This window comes from Miniopterus natalensis, chromosome 13, assembly GCF_054644295.1.
Source record: "Miniopterus natalensis isolate mMinNat1 chromosome 13, mMinNat1.hap1, whole genome shotgun sequence".
Lineage (NCBI taxonomy): Eukaryota > Metazoa > Chordata > Mammalia > Chiroptera > Miniopteridae > Miniopterus > Miniopterus natalensis.
In genome coordinates, this window is record NC_142093.1 from 22,961,924 (window position 1) to 22,980,962 (window position 19,039).

The 19,039-nt window shown below is 39.1% G+C and overlaps 1 protein-coding gene across 4 annotated transcripts in view; it reads right to left on the reverse strand.

Annotated features, from left to right (window-relative positions):
• Positions 1-367: 367 nt before the first annotated feature.
• The window catches only part of SRBD1 (S1 RNA binding domain 1), a 143,292-nt gene continuing 124,620 nt past the window's right edge, over positions 368-19,039 (reverse strand). For all 4 annotated transcript variants that reach the window (XM_016204094.2, XM_016204093.2, XM_016204091.2 and 1 more), the window contains exons 20-21: positions 4,440-4,624; positions 368-1,210 (exon numbers count right to left, since the gene is read on the reverse strand). In XM_016204094.2, the coding sequence (XP_016059580.2) occupies positions 921-1,210; positions 4,440-4,624 (475 nt within the window). In that variant the 3' untranslated portion in view covers positions 368-920. The remainder of the gene's footprint in view (positions 1,211-4,439; positions 4,625-19,039) is intronic.

The window sequence follows — 19,039 nt, forward strand, 5'->3', positions numbered from 1 at the left end:
GCAGGCATGCCAATACATCCCATCTCAGTCAAGTAAAAACAGTCACTTGCTTTACCTATTTGTTTTTCTTGCCCTTTCAAACATGGTCTGTATTCAATCTCTAGGAAGGCCATTTCTGTCCCAATCTGAAGTTTAATCCTAATGCTTAAGAGAGAATACACCCTTCTATGCTAAACTAAATCAAACAGAAAGTCATTCTTCAAATTTCCAGAGGCTCCCTCTTCCCCAAAAGCACACTTGGTTTATATGAAATCTGTGTAAGTGTGTGCCACACCTCCCGCAATCAAAATGACCCTCAGGTCATTCACTGAAACAACAAAAACCAGGTTTTTGGTCTCAATGAAAAAAATAGAAGCAATGCAAAAAACCAGGTCACGGCCACAAAACTTTATTGAAGTCATCAATACACATATCCTTCTGAGAAATGCCTTGAGCCACCCACTTGATGGTTACACACATCAAGATCTGTTTTATTGGTATATTTTTGGTTTGCTTGGCAAGAAATAAATCATGAACCAAATCCAAAAAGCCTGATTTTTAAAAATCTATAAGAAAGGAGAGTTGAAACTGCATAATTCAAATCAAAAAGACAATTCCATATAAGTCCAGCAAGGCAAGCTGGCAAGTGGAAGTGAAATAATCTCTTATACAAAATGCAGAGTCAAAAGTGAATTACAAAAAATAAAATTTTGGTCAGAAAACCATTACTACATAAAATCACATGAGGATGCCTATTGTCTTTAAGGGGAGAAGAAATCAAACCATTGGTTTTCTATTTATTCATAAAGAAAAATTAGGAGTGTTTGGAAAACACTTCTGATATTAAGTGACTTCTGCTACCTAGAAGTCACGAACATCTGATTTATTCTTGCCAATCTGTAGAAATGAGGAAATAAAGTGTGCAGCCCTCAGTGCGACACTTACAGCACCCGAATGAGGTCCAGAGTGATCCGAGAGCGGGGGATGTCAATGTTGAGAACTCGGACTTCCACCCTTTCTCCAGGGCCCAGGCCAAGACTCCTCCTCCTTTTTGTTTTAGAAAGCTTTGCTTCTGTTACGTTTCGTATGGGAATCAGCCCGACTTTCCCCACTCCTATATCCACAAAAATTCCAAACAAAGTGGCATTCTCCACTTTGCCTGTAAGAACTGTCCCAACCTGCAGATCTTGCAAACAGACTATGCTTCTCTTGAAGTCAGGTTGACTGAAATCTGCAAGGAAAGGGGAACAAAGACAAGTAGTGTAAATAATAAGGTACTGCACTTCCTAGACACAACACAAATGAGGGAGTATTGACTACATCTCACTTACGTGCCCAGACCAGTATTAACCATTCAGGGGGAACACAAAAGAAGCTGAAGACACAGGCCTGCCTTCAGAGAAAATGCATCCTAGTTGGAGGAACAGCATTCACACAGTACAAACAATTCAAGTAAATTTACTCAAACACTTTTCTCTCCTCAAACTAACTCTCTCTTGCTAACACACGAACATTAGCACTCCACTTAAGGACTGACTCTTATGTTCCTCTTTATGAGAAGCTGATTAAAACATATTTTTGCCCAATGAATACACAAGGCTACATCACAAACACTGAGAAAGTAAGACTGTTGGAGACAGAAGGTTGAAAGATTTTACCCAGTGTCTGAATCCTCAAACTTCTTAAAGGTGGTAGAAAATACATTAACATTTGGTCAAATGTGGATGAAATTCAAATGTTCTCCTGTCTCACTACCTCCCCCCAGAAATTTGGAGATCAGGAATCAATTTCTATCCATTTTGAATATATTTATCCAATCCAAATTTATGGATCATTGATGATTTGTGACTCAGAAACCCAGATCAGCTAGTGCCTAATCTTTCTTCTTTTAATTCAATTCATCAAACATTATTAACCCCCATTATTATCTTTTGGCCAGGGGATATAAAGGTGAAGACGCATAGATTTCTATTCTCAAGCTCCTCACAGCCCTCTTTTCTTGTTCACCCATGTGTATTTCTCTGCTCACTAACACTATCCCCAAAAAGGTGGGCATAAAGTATGCCAAGGAATCATTATGGCTCTAGTTAAAACAAAACAAAAACAAAGGTTTTACGAGGGAGAAGGTTAGAACCAACAGTTTAAATGGGGCTCTTGGATTATCTCTGGATTCCATGTATCCACGCTCTTCTTGGCCCCCTTTCCTAGGATTACTGAATGTTGATTCTAGTAACAAAGAACACATTCTGTGCTTGGATCTCCTTTCACTAAGACCTCATTTTCCCTCCACCCATTCCATTTCCTCTTCCTCCACAGCTGTGGGCTTTATCCTGATTACTTGTTGAAGCTATCCTTTACATTTGTATTAACAACTGGTCACCCCTCTGTTCTCCTGCCCCAGCCCAACCACACTGAAATCAAGATTTTTTACAAACTCACCTTTTTTCCTGTAAAACAAAACAGAGGTCCGCTTTAAACCTCAAATCTCATTTTCCTCATAAAAATAGGAATATGCTAACACTGGAACTGATTCTGTAAAATTTCACCTGACGCCGAAGCAGAAACTGACTGTAATGTAATGTTACACTGGGCAACGAGTGTCAAAGCAAAGTGAAACTAAGTCATTGATCAGGGCCAGGGTCAGGATGGTCTCTGAGGCCAGATTGTTTTTATGCTTGAAAACTCTTTTCCCCCTTTTTCTCTTAGAGGTCCAGCTGGCACAGATTCCCCCAGGGTTTCTGATCAGCTGTTTAGTTAATTTTGCATGGAAAATCAGAGCCAGGAACTACCCAATAAACTCCTGAAGACAGCCTGGGCCACTAAGAAATCAGAAAATGCACCGTGTACCAGGAAAACTTTAACACTTTGCTTGGCAAGGTACATGTTCAGTCTCATCTCCAGGCTGCTTATGATGAACCCAATGATAGAAACTAACCAGCAACCACAGTGCTGATGAAACAGAACTGTGTCGCTGAGGAAACAAGACAGGATGAGTACCAGAAAAGAATGAGGCATCAAGAAGGGAAACACTTCAGAGAACATGGAGAGAAGGGATGTGACATAAATACTGTAGCGCAGAAACACCCAAAATACTATAACCTCTTCTAAAATATGACTGTCTGCCTTCCCCCTTGGGGATGTTTCAAGTATTAAAAAGAAAAGTTCTCACACATCTTGAAAACTGTGACTTACATTAGAGCATAGGTGAGTTGCAAAGTGTGTTTAAAAAGCCTTATTTGGAATTTCACTTGTCACAATGAAAAAACTGCAGTAACTGATAAGCTCAGTCCAGAGCCCGCATACATCTGGTTTTAGCTCAACTAGGAGCATCACCAGGTGAGGATCTCTACTTAGCTGTTGGTTATTTAATTGAACCATATAATTTGAGACTTGATCTTTGCCGAGTCTACAGTGTAACTGTAATAACAGAGCAATCAACACTTAGACAGAAAAACAAAGATGGACAGTAAACCCCACAACAGGATATCTGCAGCTATAGCCTATCTGCCAGCCTTCTAATGCAGTGGTTCTAGGTATACCACCCTCAAATCCCACAATGTATGAGAACCATTGCTCTACTCAGTACTCTTGCTAACAACACTTTGGATGGACCACCTGAAGGCTTCTATTCTTCCATTTTTGGCATAGGTCTTACTGTATGCTTTATTTTACTTTTCTCCAACTTAAAAAAAAATTAATTTCTAACTTACTGAAAAGTTGAGGTAAAAGTACAATGAGCTTGCTGGCTGGGTGTTTTTAAATTCCCTTAAACCTTTTCAAAGACGCACGTGCAATCATCTCAACATAGCCTAACCCAGGATGAAAAGAGCTGAGCCCTAAACATGATATCATAAAACTGCAGATTCATTCAAATTTCAGGGCTTCCAATTCAGATTTCCTTGGGAAACTGATACCTTAATTCTTTCTCACTGGGTCACTGCTCTCAACAACTATGGCTGTCATACTTCCCTCACCATCAACCTGTGCTGAAACCTGAGAGCACTTTTAATTAGAAGGAAAAATCAACAGAGAGATAGTATCTTATTTGTTCAATGTGCCCATTGACATAGAATCCAGGAACTTGGAAGACTGTAATTTAGAAAGAAGATTCACTTTTTTATTGGCAAACTGAATGCCTTACCATGGACTTCTGGTTCCTGAGATAGAAACAGTTTACAGAAGGATGATGAAATATGCAGGCCTCCATGCACACAACAGCACATGTATGATGCATGTAGAAAGTAAGTGGGGAGAGGAATCTGGAGACCGGGCTTCTAGCCTTGGCTCTGGATAATACCTAACTGAAATGCTCTGAAGGAAGGTCACCATGCTGGAGTTTTCTCCTGTGTAGAATGGGAGAAGAGCTGTTTTGCCTATGGCATAGGATTGTTGGGATGGCCACAGGAGGCAATGTGAGCTATGCAAATGAAAGGTGCAACTGTTCAAGTTCAACTGTTTACCTGTTCGAAAGTCAAAGCTCTCAGGCTGGCTGAGACCATCTATGATGACCTGTAAGGTGTGTACTGTTGTTTGTAATCTTTCTGCAAGTTTCTCTATTCCTTCCTTTTCAAGGAATGCCTTTATTTTTTGTTGCATTTCAGGCTTCCCAATTTCACACAGTGATCCTCCAATGAATGATAAAAACCTGCAAGGGGTGGAAAAAGACCAACACTTATTAATAATATTACTTATTTTCCAATTTCCTTATACAGATCACCCTAAAATTCAGTCATCTCAGATCCATATATCAATCTATCAGTCTTTGTTGAAAATCTACTATGTGTACTATGATGCAAAACATGATCTGTCTTGAAAAAAGGGGAAGGGATGGATTTAGGTTCCTGTGCTATTTTCCAATGAAGCACCTGCTCAGATCAGCATCAGAAACATTTTACAGTGTCATGCTCACTTGAGTTTAGTGTCATATGTATTTCCTAAATAAGGATACCTATAGTTACTTCATGTTTCCTAACATTTCAGTTAGGAAAACTTATTTGAGTTTAAATTATTTTATATCAACAATGAATTGATGATATAAAAATCCAGCAAAATACCAACAAGTGCTGCCAGCTTTTGACAAATGAGTTACTCTATTCATGTACCATATCATTGCTTTTTACTGTGTGCCCATGACGACAGTGTTACCTGTCCAAGCATATACCAGCTTAACAATTCTCAAATTCCATCAACAGGCAAAGCGGCACATGGACTAATTGAAATCAAGTACATTAAGTATATTCAGCATCAACAGAAAAAACGGAAGTGACAGAAGTGAGCCTGAAATTATATAATCTTAAGATGAACATTATCTTTATAAACTTCATACATTATATAGGTGTAATATTTACAAAATAAAAGCACCTGCCTCTCTCAGTTTCCCTCTGCTATGGTTGCCATTTCCCTTGCTTGAATAGCTACCACTCAATTACTTAGCTTTAGGAGTTCAGTAATAAGTTAATTAAGAAAAGAAAAAAACAAAGGGTTAAGCTGCATTTTGCTTCAGTTTCATCTGAATATTGGGTTGTAGCTCACTTTCTTGATATTCCTTGGCTGGGTATTTTTCTACATCAGCGATTTTCAACCTTTTTCATCTCATGGCACATAAATTAATTACTAAAATTCTGCAGTACACCACAAAATATATTTTTTGCCAATCTGACAAAAAAGGTATAATTCTGATTCAGTCACACCAGACAGCTATTATTATACTGGCTGTTGTCATTTCTTTATTCGACAGTCTAAGGGAAAAGAGGTCAGTGCTGCTGACTAAATAGTCAGGTATTGCATGTCTTAAAAATTCTTGTGGCACACCATGTGCCTCTTGCGGCACACAGGTTGAAAATCGCTGTTCTACATCATTAAGTTTCATTTCCTATGATTAATGGCACTTTAAAAATGTCAACACAGTAATCAGACAGTGATACTAATGCTCCCAAACCCTTCCCTCTGAGGATGTCTCTGGAATACTAGAAGGGAAAAAGGAAAGTGTTGGAGGCTTGTCTATGATCAGATCTGGGATCTAGCCCATTCTGCAGGCCTCTGTAAGAGGAATGCTTATGATTTCCAGTCTTTTCTGTATGGTTTTGTTCAACCAGGAAAGGCCTCTTCAGTGATAATCTGGCACTGAAAATCCAGTATCTGGTGAAGTAAGCTATCTCATCTCTCATTTAACTAGTATGTCTCTTTGGGTCCAAGTGTGCAACCCCCTTACATTTCCATTGCCATATTTTTGGTCAAAACCAGATTCTCCAAAATCTAATTAATTCTCTTGACAATATATTTTGGTTAATAGTCTAATGAAAGATAAAGGAGTCAGTGCCTGGTCTCCTTTTTTGGAAATGAGCTTCCATCCAGACTGGTGGCCAGTGAGATACCCACTATTAGTCTGTGTGTCCATGACTTTCCCAGCCCACCAGAGAGGCAGCCAGTGTCTGTTAGTGCTGATGGATGGGCAGTACACATACGAGCCCTGGTGACAGGAACAGCTGCTGGAGCTTTGACTGATGGGGCAGATGATACACAACAACCTCTGCCCACAGCCAACTTCCTTGCTCAACTTTCTAAATAATACATGCCCTGCTGAGCAGGCTTCCCCTGGTATTTACCAGAACATCTTTCAAATCCCCAACACTCTGGAACTACAATCAACTGTTAAAGTGCCAAAACAGTGTACTCCTGAGCTGTAAATCTATAACCCTGAATAGCATTTTCTAATTAGTATAAAAGTAACTAAATGGCAGAAACTTCCCAAAACACTGTACAAGTCTTGGTCTCAATAACAAAAAACACCAGCTCAGGAGGCTTAAAGTTGTGTGTGTAAGTAACGTCTACCAAAGTCACTTCCATATAAAGAATTCTGTTTATAGTGGTTGCAGATGTAAAAAGGAGATTGGTCTATTTAACCTGAATGCATATTTCATATATCACTTTCATTCTCACACACATAAGCCTGAGGGCACTGGTAACTGAAATCAATAAAAAACGACCAAACGGTGCTACTAGCTAATGCTTCATATTGATCAAACCTATTTTTAAATGACTAGGGAACAAAGTCAAATGCTTTTTAACTGTGAAAACTTTTTAAAAGTTACAACAGGGTTGCAGAAAAAGGAAAATAGCAAACACAAGGGGAGAGGAACTATAACATGAACTGGGAAGGGCATTCGGATGGACCTCTACCTTACTGGGTTTCAAGTACATTTGACCGTGAATGACAGGAAACAACATTTTATGCTCAGTAGCCACTCAAACATATGTTCTTTAAATACCCTAAAAAAATTTATTCTACATATTGTGAATTTTCACTCTAGAACTGAGTGTGATAAGCAATATCCAATACAAAGTTTCATTCAGAATTGAGTATGTAATACTCAGTACAAAGTACTTTCTGGCTCAAAAGTACCATATAAAAGTACAATGTGTTTTATGATGCTTGGACATAGAATGTAAGTGGGCATGTACTGAAAAGTATTATGCTAGTGCTTGATACATGTTCTCATTTAATCCTGACAATAATCCTAAAAGACAGATAACATTTCATACAGAAAAGGAAAACTGAGGTTCGAGAGGTTAAATAATTTGCCCAAGAACACACAGCCATTTTCACTAAATGAAGTTTCATGCCATACACAACAGAACACATGTGTCTGCTTATAACTGCAGTTTTGTCAAAAGTCAAATTGCAGTATTTGGTTAAGACATAAAACACAATACTTTTGGTAACATTTCACCAACACAATTTAACAGCAGATTAGTTTTAAATATTAGACAGTTAACAGATAAATTCCACAAAGAAATTACTATATAAATGCATTAAAGGAGACAATTCTCTCAAAAGTCAATGAGTTATTAAAGTCATAGTCTCATTTTCTCCACTGTCTCTGGAAGGCTTTTTCAATTTGCTAAGGACTGCCGTCTGAGCTGCTGTTTTTATTTAATATGTAATTTCACCCATCTTACTTAAAGAAAGTAGCATAAATGCAACAAATAAGCACATCATGTTCTTTTAGTGTACATCTGCACAAAGTTAAAATACAGAACTTGCTGCAGAGATCATGCTTGCTTTTCAAACAGAATGCTATAGAGTCTAAAATCGCTAATATTTTCAACAGAAACTTGTTACAAATGCAAAGAATTAAAGTCTTTGTAAGATTTTTCCTGAAGAATAAGAAATTCTCTAAATGCATAGCAGTTTAGCATATAGCCATTCAGTTTTATGTAATCATTTCCAGCATGGAGAAAAAAACTTGGGAGCCCAGGACTCGGTTCATTACATTAAAGCAACATGATACCCCACAGAGCAGGGAAGAACTATGGTGATGCAACACCATCACTTTAAAAACGACCTAATATTAGCCCGTATGTGTGGGCCAAACACACAGGATTTATAACTCCACAAAGAACCATGCTGCAAGGACAAAGATCTAGCTGTCTATCCACTCCCCACACTGTTAAGAGAGACTTTGTACTTGTTTATTTTTATCCATTAGTTTTATTCAGCTTTAAAGTAATTACACATCAATAAAGCAAAACATTAAATTGCAAGAGTGCAATTATTTAAGAAATAGATACAGATAAAGCAGGTCGTAATATGTAATGCAGGTAGACATTCAATGATGTAAAAAGAGAACTTATTCTAGGAGAAAACCTGTCCTTTTTAACTGTGATTGTAGATTAAGCAGTGGGATGCAAATGAAAATTCAGTAATAGTTTGTTATACTAAAAACCACAGATACTATATATTTTGAAATCTGCTGCACTATTAAAGACTGACTATAAATCCCAAAGTGGCAAAGGAGAAAGTCCTGCTACTTCGTCTCCAGCACCCACGGGGAGCACCGCTCACACAGGTGCGCGCGCAGGCAGCACAGTCAGTTAAAAGTCGAGGGCTGGCTTTGCTGACCGTCCGGCAGTCAGATCGAGGGGCAGCCATATGAACTGCACTGCAGCCATCACTAATGAATCTTTCAAACTGCTGACCTCTTTGTTAAAGTGAGACCCTGAACTGGGCCAGAATCCTTACAAGTCTTTGCTGGGGCAAAATCCATGAGTAATGGTAAATTCAAGTAGAGTGCATTTATAGGGAGGCCTCCAGCACCACCTACTATGCTGGGGAAGCTAGTAGGTAAGTGAGGATAACATTTAAATGGCTTTTCTTAGCACATAACCAACCACAGAAAGTTAGAGCAAGTCATTTTTCACAAGAACTTATAGCTGACTGGCTTTTGAAAACTTACTGCAGATAAACTTTTTAAAAATGTAGCTCTTTCAGAAAGGGTAATGAAGTTGTTCTAAAAGTCCTTACAGATTTTGATCTGAGAGTATTGTTTTAAATGGTATGCAGCTATCTGGGCGGCAGTAGGGGCATTTTTAGCGTCATTGGCTTGGCACCACTTGGAGACTTTGGGGGTATATCCTGTATCTAAGAATACAGGGGGGAAAGGAAAAAAACAACAACCATGAGGAACTGAAAAGGGTAAGCTACTGCAGATTAGGAAATGCAGTCTGTCTTCCAAAAGACTCAGTTTATAAGTATCGGGGTGTTACCTGCTTCTAACTCCAGAAGAACTTACTAAATGTTTCCTTCTTTTTGAAAGGTCTGTTATACATGCACAGAAACTGGGTACTTGATGCATGTTCTATTAGTTGTATGTAGGAGAACATAGCCTTAGATATCTATTTTATTTTAGTAATTTAAAACATGGAGTTAAATTTGTAAAAAAAAAAAAAGTCAGTTAAAAGATTTAGGATGATCTCTAGAAACAGTTGAAGACATTGCTCATATAGTTACATCAAAGAAAATGTCTAAGACCAGTGAAATAATAACCAATGTCACAAAGAACAAGTAGCACTGATTTTTATGTAGCTTTTCCTACTTCAGAACCACTTTTTAGGTATGATATACTATGTGAATATAATTAAAATTATCATTTTAAAAAAACAAATGTATATACAGTACATATACATCCAAATGAGTGTATTATAAAAATGAGAAGGCATCGTGTACTGAAATGCTGTGATTACTTTAAAGATGTCTAAAATCCTGTTTTAGGAATTGCCTTAGAAATAAATTTATCAGTAACAAAGGGAAATCAGTTTTTTCACATTTTTAAAAACAACTCCCTTCCTTTCCCCCCCAGAAAAGAACCAAAATATACCACAACCCAAAATTCCTCAGCTTGATCACACTCTTCTCATTACTCTGCCGTTTTCAACACCCCCCCCCCCCACACACACACACATCCTCAAATGATAAAGATTTGCTAAAATCAGGCTCTTCAAAGTAACATGACGAAATGGTGAAGCCACTGACTGAGAATCCTTTAGACAAGCACATCCAGCTTCCTCACTGAGTATTTACTGTGGAGAAGACTGAAAGTTTGATAACAGAGCCGTGCCCTGAATGAGCTTACAGCCTAATTCTAAGTAATAACAGCGTGTTGGAATAAAGAATCTCCCACTTACATCTGCTCTTTTAGAGGTAGGATTTTACATGCAGGTCAATAGATACTTTGAAAATGCTCATAAAGATGATTTCATTTCATTCTCTCAAAAATTTACTGTGGCTGTAGATTTGCAGATAAGAGAATCGAAACTCAGATGAGGTGACCTGTCCAGAGTTACACAGCTGAGACCACAAGGTCGAGCTAAGGTAAAAGTTGTCCTATATCACATCTTCATCAGCAGTCTCTACCCCTTTACTCTGGGGGATTTTTGATGCAGACAGAAGATTTAGATCCCAGATAAAAATTTGGCACCCAGGACCACTGCCTGGGAGCAATTTATTATTTTTAAAACCAAATTCAAAAGGAAAAGGTTTGGCTCTGTTTGAGTTACCGAGTAAGAGTTGGACAAAATTAAGTTAGTGGTTTCAAAGGCTGCAGACTCTAACAGCTCAACAGCACTGGTTAGAATTCATGTAATTTAACTTACTGGCTGTAAAGCCATAACGTGCATTAGAGCTTGTGCACATTTGAAAGACGAGGGCCAATTAAAAAGCAGTACTCGAAACACACGGGCCGGGGACAGCAGAGCTAAACTTAAACAGCTCTGACGCTACCCGGGGGTAAAGCCCGGTATCAAGGTAAAGGACTTTCTGCCTTGGGAAACAGCCCTTTTACTACAGAGTCTATCCTGTCAAGGAATCCTCCTTTCACGCAATTGGAAAATGCTTAATATCTGCCATTTCCATTAATCCCCTGGCTGTCCTCTGAATGGGCAGAGCCATTTTTATTCCATTTAAAGAGTGGGTGATTAAGGTCAAAGTAATTTGCTTATAGAGAGTTAGAAGACAGGCTAAGATTAAAATCCATTGCTAGACTAGGGGCAGGAAGCAGGCAGGGAGGAGGGAGATAATGGGAGACTGAATCAATATCCTACTGAGTTTCAGGCTCCAGACTGAGTGACCTATACTTGAAGGGAAGAGAAGGGTACATCCTTTGGAGACGGGAGAGACTGAGGCAAGCACCATCTCACGGCTGCCTGCAGCTCCCCTCCTCCACTGGGTGCTGACTGGCTGCTCCAAACACGTAGGAAAGACACGAGTGTTCTCTCCAGGCCCAAGGCCCAGTGTTAATGTTCACTAACAATATTAAATAACCCAAATTACACCCAGATCTCATGGTAAATCGCCTCCGCCAAGACTACCAGTCATAAGCCACCCACACTGCTCTTCTCTTATGGCTCAGCTTGACAGCCCTTTCTTACCCACAAGGAAAATGACAGCAGTAATAATTATAGCAATAAGCTAACTGTCCCAGGTGCTAAGAATTCTGTAGATATTAACTCATGTAATCCCGTGAGACATGTACTATTATTATCCTCATTTAACAGACAAGGAAACTGAGGCACAGGGAGGTTAAATAACTTTCCCAGATCAGACAGGCATGCTCTGAACCCAGGCAGGCTCGCAATCTGCTGACTCAGGGTTCTGAGCTTCCCAGTGCTCTCTATCAGCCATGCCTGAAACTTCGTGTGGGGTGTGAGTTCCAATGGTGTGTGAGACATTTGATATAACAATCAATTCCCAAGGACCCCGCAGCCTGATACTCTGATTCTCAAGTGGGCAGATCCTCTTTCATCGTTTTTCAATTTGTGAAGGCACTTTGGAAAATATGATGAATGTTACTTCCTGGGAATTACAGTAAGATGTTTAAGTTTTAACTACTAACAAGGAAAAAAAAAGTCCCTTTTAGTAATTTGTCTATTTATCATCTTTAGATTTTAGGTTTGACCTCTCTTTTATTACGGTATGTTTCTTTATGAAAAGGCAATGTAATACTGTTTAATGACAGCTCCATAGAAGTTAATGTAGGTGATCAATATTGATACACATCCTAAGACATCACTTATCAAAAGCCAGCAATGATTCTGCCTTAATTTTCATGTCTGAATGCTCCCAACTTTTGTGAGGCAAGCCCAGAAAAAATTAAGATCTTTTAAATTTGCAAATAATTTCTTAGGTCTGTTAACCTAATCTTCATTTATTTTACAGCATTTGTAGTTGGGTTTCTTTTCAGGCAAGGTTCCCACAAAGAAAGATGTTTTTACCATTGCAGCAGTTAGTTGGCATGAGAATGCAGAATAAAGCTGCAGTGAGTTTTAGATGTGGAAGGAGGTGTGCTAGACACACTCAGTAGGCTAAATGACTTACCCCTCAGAAAAATGACAAGTCATGGGCTTTCCGGGTCACAGTCCAAACTATGAATATTAAATCTGTGACTGTAATTGCTCTAGTGCTGCTGTTATGTTTTGAAATCTTAACTTCTTACACTACAGCTGCTTATTAGCTAGAAAACTTCTTTCCTTGCTGGGCAGAAAGCTAAGGTTGGAAAGAATGTGATAAAACCTCTGAAAGCAATTCTAAAAGAAGAGTTCAGAGACGCTAAATCCTTGAACAGGAATGGGAAAGAAACAGACTGAAATGTGCTTACTCCTTAAAGGTCTTCAGCATGGTCCACTAGTCCTATCTGGCTTGATTTATTTAAGCTGTGTGGCAGAGAGCAAAGGGAGACCTCTAAAGGCCTCCACAGCCTGTTGCCCCCCAATTGCTTTTAGCCCAGGAGCACCAGCTGGGTCTTTCTATCTCATCACAGGACCCTTGTGTATCTGTTGGGTTAATTCTACTTTGTTTTTTGTGGGTTTTCCCCCCACAGCATTATTGAGATATAACTGACATATAACAGTATAATTTCAAGGTGTACAATGTGTTGACTTAATACACTTATGTATTTGCAAAATGACTACCACCACAGCATTAGCAAACTTCCATCAGGTCACATAATTACCTTTTTTTTGTGTGTGGTGAGAACATTTAAGATCTACTCACTAACTTCCAAGCATATAATACAGTATTCTTAGCTATAATCACCATGCTGTACATCATATCCTCAGAACTTACTCATCTTACAACTGGAAGTTTGTAACCTCTGACCAACTTTTGGTCTTAAAAACCTGACACAAGTTTTTTGTAAATTAAGAGTAAATATTGCTTGGTTTTTGTACAGAAGATCCTCCTCTCCAAGTAAATATTTTATTGGGTTATGTGGTTACTTCTGTCCCAGACCTGTATTTGAAATGAATGGTTGTTTACTCTCCGAAAACATACTTTTCAACATTGACTGTAAGGGTTAGTAAGAGGTACATCATCAGTAATAAAGAGAATATCACAGTATTAATATTATAGTGCAGGTATTGACACAAATCATTCCTTGGTGTACATTTCCCTAGTCCACTAGAAGGGTATTGCGTATCACATTCCTGTTACATAGGCTGCTAAGCAATTCTAGAAACTGGTCTTTTAAAATTTCTCCCCAATGGCTGAAATGGAAATAACAATTAAATACCAGCTAATGCTTTATCAAAATGAGTGCCGAGTGACAGTCTTGACATTCAATTTCCTGGCATTTTTCAAGTTGAATCAAGAACATAACAACTTTCAAGCTTAACTATCTGGAGTGAATCAAATTCTTAATGCAGCAGATTCTTTGGGAGAGTGCCAGGTCTCGCTGACACGTACAAATCAGCATAATCTGCAGCACAAAGCACTGCCTCCTGGCACCTTATTCAAGGAGAGGGGGAAATCAGATACTTGCCTTTGGCTCTCTCGATCACCCAAAAGGGGAGGGCAAAAAGAGAAGAGGCGAAGGGGAGCAGCAGCCCCTACACAGTGTTTGGGCTTCATTCTACTCATAATACAGCAGCAATTTTACTCCCGGCCCATATATCCAACACAATGACATCATTCACACATGGGGACACCGTGACAATTTCTGGATGATGACAACAAATGGTAAGTGATCCTCTTTCATGGTCTCTGTTTTCTAGTCTATAAAAACTAGGAAGGCTGGGCTCTGAACACAATACTCTGTGGAGGCACGAGATTCAATGTGGGGAGGTCCCCAAATCCCTTCAATCACAAGGGATTGTAAGGAACTACTCACTCAACAGGTGGGACAGGCACCAGCAGAAAGAATGGTCTAGATGTTCTATCAGCAGTTCTGCTTACACAACTGCATTGGCCTCAGCCAGTTTAGATGACAGGAAAAATATTTAAGTTGAAGTAAAGCTAGACATTTATTTTGTTCATTTTGCTCCTTGACAATTAAAACTGCAATTCCTGAGCAGTCCCCTTTCCTTGATGTTCTGCTACATAGCCATTTTTACATTTTCTATTTCTGCCCTTTATTTTTTTATTAAACCAATATTGCCATATCAGTCTGTGTTAGGTGCTGGGGACAGAATAAACCATATTCATAAGATCCCTGCCTTCCTGGAGCTTACAGCCTACAATTATAACCAAAGTTGAATTTTTAGTTATAAAATTTTGCATCTGAAACATTAAATTAACCTTACATTTAACTGCCACTAGCCTACCAAATCTGGTACGAAAATTTCAGTGCATTATTTATTTTGCAGGGACAAATAGGAGAGGCTCATAGCTTTACCTTAACCACAATATTCTACTGTGCCGTACTTCCTTTTGACCATTTAAGTCTATTATGAAGAGGTGGGGTATAGTGGAGTACTGAGGCCCACAGCAAAAGAAGCTTTTTAATTACAAAACTTTAAATCTGTTATTCTTTTTCTTGCTTTTATATAAGATTAGTACTCTCTTACGATCCTTGATCTCTAAGGTCAACTCAATGTTCCCGTATTTTCTTCTGTTTTTTATGGTTTCATTTTTTACTCAGTGAATTTTGTTGTTGGCAATTTTATTCACCACTTAGAATGCACAAAACATTATGGTAGGGCCTGAAGAATATAAAAATGAATAGGGGTGATTTATGTCCTCAAGGAGCCTTCCAAAATAGGGAGGGTAATGCGTACAAATAATGGTAGTAGAGGTCAAAAATTAGCAAGTGCCTTTGTGAGACACAAAGCTGTCCACAGGAGAAACGGTCATTTCTAGACAGGGGCATCTCATAAGGTCAAGAATGACTTCAAAGCTTTTGGACTGAAAAACAGAAAGAATGAACTACCATCATCTGAGACAAAGAAAGCCATAGCTGGAGCAAGATTTTGGGGAGGACCTGGAGTTCAGTTTAAGGCATGTTAGGTTTGAGATGTCAAGTAGGCAGCGGGATGCACCACTCACACATGGGGACACCGCGACAATTTGGAAGAGTGGACTGGGCTGAAGATATAAATTTAAGAGTCATGTGTTTATAAAAGTCTTTAAAGACATGAGACTAGAAAAGTTCACCAGGGGAATGACCAAAGTTTAGTTCTTTATCTTCTTTCATCCCACTTCCCTCCATTACAATGAGTCTCCACGTCACCCTCCAGTGTCTCTGGAATTGATATTATTTTTGCCATTCACACCCACCGTCACTGTCTTTCATACCTTTCATCCAATCTGTCAGCAAATCACACTGGCACTACTTTTAGAATACACCCAGAATCTGACCACTTCTTACCAATTCTTCTGCTATCATTCTAGTCTTAGTCATCATCATCTTTCACCTGATTACTGCAATTAGTCTAACTGGTCTCCCTGCTTCTACTATTGCCCCTGATCATCTATTCTTAACACAGCAAACACAATTCTTTTAACATGCAAATCACAGCATGTCACTCTTCAGCATAAAATCCTGTTATGGTTCCAGAGTCACTCAGAATTAAAGATACATCCCTTTAATAACTTCCCAATACCCATTTGACCTAATTTTCTAGTTTTCACTTTCTTACTCACTCTAGACACACTGGCCTCACGCTATTCCCTGAACATGGCAGGCCTGCTCCCACATCACAGCCTTTACACTGTCTGATCCATCTTCCCAGAACACGCTTCCCAGACATGGGCGCAGCTAACTCCTTTACCGCCATCAGGACTTTGCTCAAATGTTACCTTGTCAATGAGGCCTACCCTGACAGCCCTAGTTAAGTTTGCAAGCCCTTACCCATAACCCTAGTAAATCCTAATCCCCAATAATCTGCTCTTTCTTTTTCCCCCACAGCACTTATTACCTTTATTATACTATACAACTGATTTACTATGCTGGCTGTATGCTGTCTCTGTCCTTGAGCAGGGATATTTGAATGTATTCTAAGACTGCAGAACAGTATTTGGAATACAGCAGGTACCCCAGAAGGTATATACTTAACAAATAAATGAGCGATTCCATCAATTCTAGCTCCAGTTAAGGGAAAGACAGTAGTGCAACTAACCATTCATTTCAGGATGAGAGAATTTTGTTTATCTGTTTTGTTTTTGTGTGGGGCTGGTGAGGAGGACTGATGTGAGGAGTAAAGGAGGGAGTTACAAAGGAAAGGATAAAAGAAGGATACACGTTTGACTTTTAGATAGATCGAGTTTGAGTTGCTAAGATATTCACGTGTAGGGGAAGGGCCTGGAGTGGAGATGCTGAACTGTAGGGTTGGAATTATCAGTGGAGAGGTGCGAGATAAAGATGTCCTGTGAGTGGATACAGCCATCCAGAGGAGCCTACAGCACCAGAGAAGGTAGCAAAGGTAAGAAACTTGAAGAATATCTGCATTTAGAAGGCCAGAGAAGACAGAATCTGAAAACAAAAGTCATGGAAGGTCAGTGAGTTGATGGTGTTTAATGTGGTAGAATGTGTAAGTGGTTTAAGGATGGAAAGAAGCCACTGGTTTTGACAATCAGGAGATCACTAGTTGAAAGAATAATTTCAGGAGAGTGGTAAGGGTACAAGCCAGTCTGTAAGGGCCTGGGAGAAAGCAAGCAGTAAGAATTAGAGGCAGGTTATTCTTTGAGAAGTCTGGGAGTGAAAAGAAGGAGCAATGAGATAGAGGTTCTGGGGCTAACAAGAGAAAAGGTGGTGCTGCATTTAGCTTCTAGGGCGTGGAGAAAGGGAAGACCACCGCAATAATATGTCTGTAGGACAAATGAAAGGAGTAAGTGGTAGAGACACTGAAGATACAGGAGTCATAAAACTTTATAAAGCTAAAAGACCTTATTCATTTAGCTGTCACCACCTTCTCCCCCATTCTCCAAACATTTAGAGGTGAGGCAACAACACAGAGAGACCAAGACAATGAGTCCTCAGCAGCAACCTATGATGAGTGAAGGTGGGGAAAACCAGAATCGTGACATCGAAGGGCAACTTAGGAAGCATGGGACAGAATTAGTCACGATACAGAGATAATCTAAGGAAGGGGACTGTAAGGCAGCTTTGAATTTTCTTAGTAAAGTACTCAGGTAAATTTGAGAAGACCCTGAAACAAGTAAAGGAGACTTAGAACAAAATAGCCTCAAAGGACTACTGAAGGAAAATCTATCTGAAGCAACAGGTTTCTTAATCCCATGTTCCCCTTATACCTTCCACAATATGAATTCTTTCATTATATTTTTTAAATCGACATTTCCTAAAGACCTTGCATCACTCCTTACTCTCTCTCACTTAAAAACATCTGGCAGAGATGGGCCATAAGAATGAATATGCTATTCCTGGTCTACACCCTACTCTTCTCCTGAAATGAGAAGGCACCAAATGTGATCACCATTGCTCTGCTTATTTTGAAATGCACACACCTCATTCCAAAACACATAATGAAAGGGAATTCTTTTTAGTGCAAAATTCAGGAAACATCACATCTGCAGCAAAACAGCACACCATTCTATACACTGTAAGTGAAGGATGCATTTCCTACAGATTCTTTAATAGTATAAATAGGCAAAGTTTCCTTTATTGGAGGAAGTAATGTTTCCTCCAGGGAAAGGCAGAGTCTAATTTCAGCCATGTGATGAGAGAGGAGAACACGCAAGGCTGGCATATTCCAGGTGCTTGTTCCTTTCTTCCACTCTCTCTTTTTTCCTTAAGAGGCACACACAAGACAAGTCACAATGCCCTGGTTACTTTTCTGTGCTCAACACATACTGCCTCTAAGGGTATGATACCCAGAATCTGAAAGACCATTATGATTACATTTAAATCCTAAACAGCTTTCTAATTGTGGCCTAGTTAAATGCTCAGGCTTTGGAGCATCAGAAATGTGGTTCAAATCTTGGTTCCATCAGTTGAGTTATCTCAGAAAACTTCCTTTACCCGGCTAAGATTCAGCACTATACCTCAAGAGGTGGGGATAGTATCAGCCTTACAAGATGCCTGTGAGGTTTAGGTAAGATGATGCTTCTAAACTTCTACTCAATGAGTGTTTTTATTTGACTATTAACTACTCCCCAATCCTGACCAGAGCTATATTTTCCTTTCTCTAATCCTTTGGACATCTCTTTTCCAGTTTCTACTGGATGAAATCCTTAAAGACCTACCCAAATGTCACCTCCTGCATGAAACCTTATAACATACCCTTATCTGGAAATGACCCCTTTCTCCTCTGAACAACTCTGTGCTTCACCTACAGGGCACTTACTAATTATGGATTTTTATTATGATTATTGGTAAGTTTTACCCTATTTTGGAAGGCTCCTTGAGAACATAAACCACCTCTATTCATTTTTATATTCTTCAGGCCCTACCACAGTGCTTTGTATATTTGAAGTGATGAATAAAATCATAAACAATAAAAGTAAAGCCATAAAAAATACGGAAAAAAAGGATCAATGAATTGATATTAGAGA